We start from the raw sequence: 11,119 nt of genomic DNA, 5'->3' as shown, positions 1-11,119 counted from the left end.
TTTGGGTAGGAAGCGTCCAAATAGTGTCATCATCGCATCGTAGTATTCTCTTCCCAAGTTGAACTTAGCCTTTAGAGCCATTACTTGTGCAATTGCATCGAGCTAACAGAGCTCAGTGTGCTCATGGAGAGGACGTTTTGAAGACTCCAACATTTCATAAAAGGCCTTTGCAGATTCCTCCATCTCATCTTTCGAATCCCGAGCATCATCAAAGTCTTGCACCATGTCTTCGATCCCGGTACCATTCTCGTCCGTGCGACGATGGACCACCTCAGCTCTTGTGAGTTGTATAGACACACCATGAAATGTCCACACCATATAATTAGGCTTAAAACCCCTCCTCTGCAGGTGTTTAATCATTACAGCCTCTGTCGTCTTTTTATAGTTGTCGCATCCACGACAGGGGCAATAGTTTCTTTCCTGGCCATTTGTGAATGCGACTTTCACAAATTCCTTTGTTTTTACAAACCATTCTTTCATCATCTCTTTCTGACTAGGGTGACCGGTATACATCCACGCACGATCACTCATCTTGCCTAGCTACTAAAGACAGAAGAAATATGTTTATATAATTTAGCATTTATATTCATCGGTTAATCAGGTTCGCCATTTTTATTTCGTCCAGGCAACCTACATGCTAATAGGTAAAGATAGGTCCTAATCCCACCCGAGTGTGTGTAGATTGGATTCATTTTCCCATGCTCTGCTCCGGATCCAACGCAAAATTTCGGCAGCACCTCCCCGCTGTTCTCCTGATACACGTCTCCGCAATAAACAGAGAGGATGTGCATCCGGAGAACAACAGAGAGGCACTGACGAAATTCCGCATCAGATCTAGAGCACAGCATACGGGAAAACGAACCCAATCTACACATACTCAGGCTGTCCATCGATAATGTTGGACAATTCGAAAGGATGGCGGTTATAAATATGCAAAGACATGCATATTTATAGATGTCTCCCTTTCGAACGGGAGACGCATAGTGGTCACGCATACTCATGATTGAAGAAACCTATATATAGCTAGCAAGTTTCATCGGCACGAAGACCGGGACAGAGCAAATTAAGCGGGTAGGAGGAGAAGTCATTTGTGCTCACCAACAAACGTAGGGGCGGAGCTCGTCCAACGCACGTGGAGGTCGTCGAACAACTGCACATTCAAATTCACCCGATCAACACAAATATGATGTTTTTATAAGATAATCAGAAAATATGTGACCTAACTCTTTTTTCTTTTTTCTTTTTTCCTCTTATTCTCCTTGTTCTTCTTCTTCTTCTTCTTATTTTCTTTTTTCCTCTTCTTCTTCTTCTCCTTCTTCTTCTTTTCTTCTCTTCTTCTTCTTCTTCTTCTTCTTCTTCTTCTTCTTCTTATTCTTATTTTCTTTTTCTTTTTTCCTCTTATTCTTCTTCTCCTTCTTCTTTTCTTCTTCTCTTCTTCTTCTTCTTCTTCTTCTTCTTCTTCTTATTCTTATTTTCTTTTTTCTTTTTTCCTCTTATTCTTCTTCTCCTTCTTCTTGTTTTCTTCTTCTCTTCTTCTTCTTCTTCTTCTTATTATTATTATTATTTTCTTTTTTCCTCTTATTCTTCTCTTCCTCTCCTATTTTTCTTCTTCTTCTTCTTCTTCTTTCTTCTCCTTCCCTTCCTTTTCCTTCTTCTTCTTTTCCTTCTTCTTGTTATTTTTTTCTTCTCCTTTCTCCTCCTTCTTCTTCTCCTTTCTCCTTCTTCTTCTTCTCCTTTCTCCTTCTTCTTCTTGTCCTTTCTCCTTCTTCTTCTTCTCCTTTCTCCTTCTTCTTCTTCTCCTTTACTAAACAGGAAACTAACCTAACTAAACCTAAACTAAAACTGAACATAAACTAAACTAAAACTAAGCCAAAACCTCACTAAAACATATAACTAATTAAACAAAAACTATTAAAAAAGAAGAAATAAAACTAACCGAATGCGGCAGGGGCCCCAGGGGGAGGAGGGCCACAGGGGGAGGAGGGCCGCAGGGGGAGGAGGGGCACGGTGAGGGGCGCGAGGAGGGCGGCGGCGGTGGGGTGGGGCGCTGGGGTGGAGGTGGCGTCGGCGGCGGCAGCGGTGGGGCGGCGGCGGCGTGGTGGCGCGGCAGCACTGGGGTGGGAGCGGCGGCGCTCGGGTGGGGGCGGTGGCGGCGCTGGGGGTGGGCGAGGCTGCGGTGAGGGAGAGTGGAGAGAGTGTAGAAAGTGGGAGAGAGGAGGGCGCGGCGACTGTTATCGTTAGGTGTCCATCCACTTTGTCGTGTGTCGCAGACGACAAAGGAAGAGATGGCAGACGGCAAAGGGGTGGGGTGGGCGTGGGTGGGGTGGGGTGGGGCAAAGAGGTGGCTGATGGCGTCAGCTTTGCCGTGTGCCTTCTCTTCCTTTGTCGTCTGTGGGCGGACGGCAAAGAGGTGGCTCATGGCAAATAGGTATTTTGCCATCAGCCACCTCTTTGCCGTCTGTTTTCCTGAAGATGATGGCAAATATGTTCTTTGCCGTCTGCTGGCTGATGGCAAAGATTTGACAGACGGCAAATAAAGGAATTCTAGTAGTGAAGGACTCTTTAAGACACAACGAGAACCGCTGTAAGACGACCGTGAACAAACGAATCCACTAGACGTTGAACCGCAATATCACATTATGCATTTGTCGGAAGATTGTCCTATAAGTAACTACTATAAGTCCCACCTAAGAACTCCCGAAATTTTGTGGTCATGCAATCGGGTCCATGGATACAAGGAGTAAAATCCATCACTCAACTCCTAGCAATAACACTACCCGTCCAGTGTATCACATCCGTCAACACATAACCACAGATCTCGGAAACTCATCTATCTCAGATCCTTGTAATCACAACGATACTAAGTATGGAAGTACCCCCGAACTCTCTACACCAGTACTGGAGATGCCTGGCTTATCTCGCCACTACTAATATTGAAGCAATTTCGAACATCCTTCGTCCTAAGATACTAAGAAATATGAATGATAACGATGTGCTCAAGAATCCCCTGGAGCTCAACTCCCCGAATGAAATCAAGTCAGAAAGGAGGCACCAAGTCAGAAATCCGTCACATAGACATCATATAGATTCCAAAAATATCCGCGTGATCCTAAAAAAATTGAGAGAGAAGAGGAGTAGAATTAAAATTATTACGTTAGGATTCCTCACCATAGCATAGAAGAGGAGTAAAAAAGAATCCTACTATCCGATATATAACTAGACTCAAAGCAGTTTTTTACTAGACTCGACTAGGCCAAGTTCAAGGAGGCTCCTAGGTCAGTAATGCTCTGGTACCAGCTTGTAACGCCCAAGATGCGGTCCTATCCTTATTTTGGCACGAGTGCCGCTATAGGGATAGAAAAGCATCTCGTCGTTTTGCAAGAATGGATATCGTTACAAGTACATGTACTGAAAAGATGAGTATAAGGAATTGGCTTAAACTCGCCACAAGCTACATCAATATCACATCATTATGACAATATACAGTCATCATGAAGAAGAGAAGGGTCCGACTACAGATGAAAACAAATGATAAAAGAACGATGTTCATCCTTGCTATCCCAGGCTGCTCGCCTGGAACCCATCCTAAATCGAAGAAGAAGAAGAAGAAGAAGAAGAAGCCAACTTGATCTATGGTTCTTGCAATGGGAGAAGTGCTTGGTTTTGGGTTCATACCGTGCGGTGACCTCACCCAGTGACAGAAGGGGTAGTGAGGCACGCATCGTGTTGTTGCCATCAAGGATAAAAAGATGGGGTTTATATCTATTGCATGAATTTATCCCTCTACATCATGTCATCTTAATTAATGCGTTACTCTGTTTGTCATGAACTCAATACACTAGATACATGCTGGATAGCGGTCGATGTGTGGAGTAATAGTAGTAGATGCAGAAAGTATCGGTCTACTTGTCTCGGACGTGATGCCTATATGTATGATCATTGCTTTAGATATCGTCATGACTTTGCGCGGTTCTATCAATTGCTCGACAGTAATTCGTTCACCCACCATAGTATTTGCTATCTTGAGAGAAGCCTGTAGTGAACACTATGGCCCCCGGGTCTACTTCACATCATATTTTGAGCCCTACACTTTTACTTTGTTGCACTTTCCGCCTTCAGATCTCACCTTGCAATCAATCGTGAAGGGATTGACAACCCCTTTGTAGCGTTGGGTGCAAGTTTGCTGTTTTTACGCAGGTACATTGGCGCTTCATCTTGATACTCCTACTGGATTGATACCTTGGTTCTCAAACTGAGGAAAATACTTACTGCTATTGTGCTGCATCACCCTTTCTTCTTCAAGGGAAAAAACCAACGCAAGCTCAAGAGGTAGTAAGTACCCCGGGCGTTGCGTAACTACAGCATGCACAGGGCGAGAGTTAGATGCTACCGGGTGCTCACCATGGGCCTCACGCCATTTGTGAAGGGCGAACTAGGCCGGTTTTCAAAATTGCTCTTAAACCATGAACATTTTGATAAAAAAATCAACCTAGACTGTTACCAGAGTGTCCATAGCTTTCAAACGGTATATCGCAAGCTTAATTTGGACATTTTTTCCGTTCAACCGAACATCCTAGGAAGTTCAAGTGCTACTTGTGGGATGAGTCAGCCACGGATGAGAATAGTGTTTATGTGTGTGTCTATTTGGGGCACCTAGGTGCCTGGGCACCTTGCCTATGTGTCGTTGGATCGTGTTTAACGATTAATTTGGAAACCAATATAAATGTCTCAGTTACTAGTTAATTTGGCAGGTTTTAATTTGTTGACCATCGCATGCATGCATGACACATTATAGAAAGGAAGGAGATTAATTAACATTTATTACTTACTTATGTAATATTTATTGATTACTGAAATAAATAATTGGGTATATGCATATCCGCGTATGTATATTATTTAAAATATTCATATGCGTACATAATTAGGCATATTTATATAACTACGCACGTAAATAATTTCATTAGTAGGTATACACATGTCTATGGCTGTACTTTATTTTATAAGTAGATATATCCATATCCATGGATGCAAATAATTTGATCATGTGATAAAACTTAGAATAAATGATTGCGTATGTAAATATCCATTTATGTACATCATTTTGTTAGTAGGTATATACATATCCGCTTATGTACATTAATTTTTGATAGGTATATACATACCCCCTATATACATACCTATGCATATACGTATTTTTATTAGTAGGTATGTATATATCCGTGTATGTACAGACCTATGCATACCCCCTATATACATACCTATGCATATACATATTTTATATGTATTCATCCATGCGTAGAAGGTTCATTGACCTACGAGTCACATTGTGCGTACATACATGTATAGCTTGATCTGAAAAATGCATGTAAACATCCATATCCCTTTCCTTTTATTTTCTTATTCTCTCTCTCAACTAATGTGTGTTTTAATTCTTTTCAAATCAATAAATGCCAATGGATTGATATGCAAGCTATTAAATGCTAGGTGCACATGCACCTAGGTGCCTCAAGCTAGGAAATGGCCCCATACTCATGGGTGTACCTATTCTCATGTTTAATATACCACATAAATGAACCGACTATACCTCTTTATCATTTTTATTACTCTTCATTATTGAATAGTAGATACCCCAAAGTGAGTTATGTGAAAAATATCATTTCAATATCTATTTTTATAGTACTTACACATATACTGCTTTTTTCTTCGTAAAAATGGTATATTGAAAAAACTGATAATTCTATTGTTATTTTTTCACACTATTTAAATTAAGGCCTTTTAAAATAATTAATAAGGTATATAAAAAATAAGAAAGGGGTATAACCCACTCGTATGTGAGGTATATTGAACGTGGGAGTACATACATCCAGGAGTATATAAAAGGAGTCCTATATATATATATATATATATATAACAAGTTTTATCTACCACTGGTGGTAGGTACCGCCACCTGCGCTTTGTTTGTTGTATGTAGTATCTATTAAAGCATAGAGTATGTACATGTAGTATGTAATATATAATCATGTTTAGTTAGTATATAAACTATTTTTGTAACTATGTATTATATTTTGTGTATGCTCTTTTTACGTATAAATATATACGTATTTCACAAATAGAATAAAAACTGTGGATCAACTTGTAATTTTTTTTCATGTAACTCAATTTCAAAAATCTTATATATAGTATATGAATATAATTAAAATAATAAATTAGTATATATGGTACCGCGTGATAGTATATGGAACATATGGGGTAAAATGTATATTTCATATATATATATATATATATATATAGGAAAAATACATACTACCACCCAGGGATAGTTACCCAACATGTTCCATATACTATCATGCGATATTATATATATTAATTTATCTTATTTATTATGTTTATATATTATATATAATATTTTTCAAAGTGAGTTACATGAAAAAATTACAAGTTAGCCCATAATTTTTATTATATTTATGAAATATATATATTTTTGTACGTAAAAAACAACATATACAAAATATGATACATACTACCAATATAATAGTATATATACTACATAAACATTCTTATATACTACATACTACGCGTACATACTCTTCAATTTGATAGATACTACATACAACATACAAAACGCAAGTGGCGGTAACTACCACCGGTGGTAGATAAAATTTGTTATATATATATATATAACGACCGTTTGGGGCACCTAGATGCCCATAATCCTTTTCTTTTCACCATCTGATTGCATTTAGATGTGTGTTATTACAACGGGTATGTGTATTAATGCATTAATCACTAATTGGATATCATAAATAAGGCCCATGCCCATCATGCATGGAAAAAATTCTGTAGTAGAAAAAATGAAAGAGAATAACATGCATGGCAACGTTGCATATTTGAGTCATTAATAGAAATAGGAGAGAGAGAAATAAAAATAAATGATTCATGATTTGTATACATTCCTCTTCTTAGGTATATGGAGATATTTAAACAAATGGTACTAATGTGTTGAAGGAGGTATATGGCGCTGTTATGTGGGATGCATGTTTTTTAATGTTATCTAATTTATACAAATGATATTAATATGTTGAAGGAGAATAATTCGTGGTTGCATCATGGCTGAAACATTTTCTTACTTTTATTGTCAGATCCTAAAACGTATCATATCAAATGCAATGCATTATTTTTTCCTTTTAAAAATCTATTGTACAAAAATGCAATGTGTTCTTTTGCCACTTTATTAAATCTTGTGGGTATGCCATATCCAATGCTGTTTACATTATAAAAGTAAATAAGTGCTACATACCCATAAACCATATTCCAGAAAATATATACCCATGATATGTGACATACCTAGCAATAATATACCGCAAAAAATGAGTTGTTGCCATATTTAAAATATATAAAGATTGATATGTAAATCATTTAATGAAGTTTGAAGTTATCATATACGCGTGTATAATGTCATGTGTACGTACAATGGAAATACGTTCCATACTCACAAATATTTTCTTGGGTATATCCGTTTTGATATGTGATTTTTGAGTATGTCACACTTTAACTATCATCTTGGTGTTTATCATTTTTGGGAGAAATATTACATTGGTATAACATTTCTCTTTAACATACCTTGGGTATATCATTTTTGGGATGTATATTTCTTTGATATAACATTTCCATTTACCATACATTGGGTATATCAAGCATGTCGTCTCTATTAAATTGTATATTTTTATTTTGAAAAGAATTAAATGACGATAATGCATGGATGGAAAGTTGTGAATGCATATATTGTTTGGAAACAAATGCATGCATGCTAGTATCAAATATGGAAAATATCGCATGCAAAACTTAATGGGTTTGAATCCATGATGCATTAATAAAGAACCAGCTAGGTGCCCAGGCACCGAGGTGCTATGTTGTTCACATTCACAAATGGTAACGACGACATAAAAGTTCACAAAACGTAAAGACAATTGTTCAGCATAAATGCCTTCCACACAGACAGTCAACTAGGGAAAGGTTCGATTATAAAAGAGACACGGGATGCAACTATTTTTTGCATCTAAGCTTGGACATGAGCACACTAGCCGAAGGTGACAATAGGGCGCTTCTCGATCTCCCGTAGTTTTATTCCTGAAACAACAACATAAACAGAGTAATGAAAAGACTGTAAACCTCAGACTGAACATGAAATTTTGCAAATGCTTACTCTTTGTCCCTGTATACAAGGTTTGAATCCCTCAGAAAAATTCACCACCGGTGGGCATGTCATCGAAGCTCCAAAGGTCCATGTTGACAATGGTATCCTGGGGCACGTCAAAATTCAGAAGGCTATCAATCATCTTATCCACGCTGTCATCCAGAAGATATCTCATCCAAGGTTGTAAATTGACACCATTATTCTCCATAACATGAGGAACCATAGAGTTGTAGGTATTGTTCTTGACGAGCGCAAATTCTTCTCCTTCAGCAATGGTAGAAGTGGGAGCAATGGATGATATATCTGGAGTTTTGGCGTCATACTCCCAGCCCAAGTCGGAGGAGCCAAAAGAGTTGCTTCCCTGGTCAGAGTACATATCCATAACAGGAGCTTCAACAGGGGCAGTAGAGTTCATTGCGGGAACAAGTGGTTGGTTTGATGCGAAGTCAGTTGATCTTGTTGCTTTCTCTGTAAAGTTAACCTTGGCCTTCTTTCCATGTATCCTGCGTGCTTCAGCATCATAACCTCTTGCAGCTTCTTCAGCACTATTGAAAGTATCAGGCCAGACATGGAGATCCTTGGTAGGATGTGTGATTTCAGCAGCCCACTTACCCAGTGGGCGTTGACGGATACCCTGGAATTGGTTTTTTCTCTTCCTTCTTTTTGGCATTTCTGAAGGACCATCAAAATCAGCAGTAGGCATGATGCTTAAGTCATCTGCAATGGAAGATGAATGCCAATGCTAAGAGGGACCAACACAAATAAATTTATCTCACATATAGTAAATAATATGTCATAAATTTCTATGTAAAATATAATGATTGTAATGAACACTAAACCATGATGTGTCAAGTTCGAGCGAATGCATAAGTCACCAGAAAATAAATCAAATAAAATAAATATCACAAGTTAATAAAAACAAATCCAAGGTTCTGATAAACATATATCATGTTATAGAACCTTGACATTATTCTGCAATTATTAATCTACAAATTGCATTATAAATGATGAAGAATCAAGGATATGTTTTTAAGTCGGATTCAATGTTTAGCAGAATAACCATTTAGACTGATAAATTAACCAACCTAGAACAATCCTCACGCACACTTACAACCATGTGAGGAAACAATTCAAGAGAGGCCCAGACCTTTGCGGAAATAGCCAACCAACCAAACACAACGGAAAAATGGAAAAATCCTGACCATTCACACAGATCACTCCATGAAAGCACATACAATCCAAAATCTCTAAGCAAACAGGAGTAACACGACCCAAACATAGCCTTCCAAATAGCAACCCCTGCACAATTTCTCATCCTGCCCAATCGAACGACCAAACCATTTTCGACCACTCACACAATCTCCTGTCTTCTACTACCTCCATCATGGTTGACTAGTCCTTCTTGTATTTTTGGGTCGTTTTTTTACCATGACTAAATAATAAAATATAAGTTAATGTAGCGAAAATAACATTAAAATTACACTCAAAAAATAATCCAACAATATAACTTTTCATGACATGCATTAAAATTTTACTAGTTAATTATGTGGTCATACTTTGACCTAAAATACGATGGAGACTACTAAACCAAGACTGTATTAATACAACAGTTAACCGCTAAAGGTAGTGATACCCAGATTAAAAACTAGTGCAAGCTACCCGGGCCGATACCTTGGGAGAGGGATCTATTAAAAACTAGTGCAAGCTACCCAGGGCCAATACCTTGGGAGAGGGATTCGTTGCCGTCATCCTTCTGAGCCACCCCACCGCGCACCAGCTCCATGTTAGAGTCCCCGAAGCCAGCCTCGAAGTCCTCCTCGTCGTTGTCCATCCTGAGTCCCTTGCGCCGGCCATGCCCAGTGAAGCATCGGTCCCCGCGGCTGCCCCACACGGGCTTGTTCTTCTCGGGCAACACCGTCACCTCCATCACGTTCCGCGTTACCGCAGAAATCTTGCTGTTCGCAAGGGGCACTTTACCACACATGATGGCCGCCGGTACGTACCTCGTTGAAGTCGTCGTCGGGGGGAGAGGCCTCACTGGAATCGGTAAATGGGCGAAGGTTTTAATTAAGCAGGACGGAAGGTGTGGGTCGGCAAATGGGTGTGAGGCCACTCCTTATATACACGGTGGCCGTGTGATGATGTGAGAGGGCATGTGATGGGGCCCACGCACCAGCGAAGGGCCCCACTATTGGAGGAAAGCACGAGGCAGGTTCTGAAAGCAAGCATTTCTACTCAGGGGAATCTTACGCTCTTGTCCCTCGGGGGAAGTATTATTTCTTATATTTCCCCTTGAGAATTAATGGATGGATGTATGTTTGACTTTCTTTCTTTGAAGGCAAGCCAACATTTATCGCTCAAGATTTTTGTACTACTCATATGTAGTACGAGTCTACTACTAATGTCATACACTCTTTGATCGGGTTTATTGGATAGGTTCATCCAACCGAACGTTTAAGCAAAAAATCTTCTCATAAATGATTGTGTGAAATGCTAAGATCATTGCGAATCACTCACACCTAGTTAGGACAACTATTAGCTTAAGATTATACTAGAAAACTTTAGTATGACTATACTACTACGGTTGTACTTCTCGGTTCAATTGTATTGGACGAGTTCATCCAACCAAATGTTTGACCAATATCTTCTCATAAATTATTGTATGTGTTTTAAGATCTTTGCAAATAAATCATAGCTAGTTACTTCATTTATTAGTTAAAGACTGTACCATGCAATGTAGTATAATTGTAGTACTACCGCTGTACACTCTGAGTTCGAGTTTATTGGACGGTTTCATCCTACCAAATTTTTAACCAAAAATCTTTTCATAAATGATTGTATGTAATGCTAGGATCTTTTCAAATCACTCATAGCTAGTTATATCATTAATTATCTCAAGATTATACTGCACGCATGTAGTATGCC

The 11,119-nt window shown here is 38.8% G+C and overlaps 1 protein-coding gene across 1 annotated transcript; it reads right to left on the bottom strand.

Annotated features, from left to right (window-relative positions):
• Nucleotides 1-7,910: 7,910 nt before the first annotated feature.
• Nucleotides 7,911-10,436, bottom strand: LOC123402864 (ethylene-responsive transcription factor 1-like). Its single transcript, XM_045096827.1, has 3 exons — nucleotides 9,917-10,436; nucleotides 8,204-8,911; nucleotides 7,911-8,127 (listed from the first exon to the last, which is right to left on the bottom strand). Exons 1-2 carry the CDS (start codon nucleotides 10,176-10,178, stop codon nucleotides 8,235-8,237), a joined length of 939 nt encoding a protein of 312 aa, XP_044952762.1. The 5' UTR covers nucleotides 10,179-10,436; the 3' UTR covers nucleotides 7,911-8,127; nucleotides 8,204-8,234.
• Nucleotides 10,437-11,119: the final 683 nt, after the last annotated feature.

The sequence above is a fragment of the Hordeum vulgare genome, chromosome 6H (genome assembly GCF_904849725.1).
Source record: "Hordeum vulgare subsp. vulgare chromosome 6H, MorexV3_pseudomolecules_assembly, whole genome shotgun sequence".
Taxonomy (NCBI): Eukaryota; Viridiplantae; Streptophyta; class Magnoliopsida; order Poales; family Poaceae; genus Hordeum; species Hordeum vulgare.
This window is presented reverse-complemented; position numbering and strand designations above follow the sequence as displayed.

Bases quoted from the DNA above. Each gene is read 5' to 3' on its own strand.
- LOC123402864 (XM_045096827.1), bottom strand. From the start codon at position 10,178: ATGTGTGGTAAAGTGCCCCTTGCGAACAGCAAGATTTCTGCGGTAACG. The intron at 8,912-9,916 runs GTATTGGCCCTG...CTTCCATTGCAG, and splicing joins CAACGAATCCCTCTCCCAAG to ATGACTTAAGCATCATGCCT.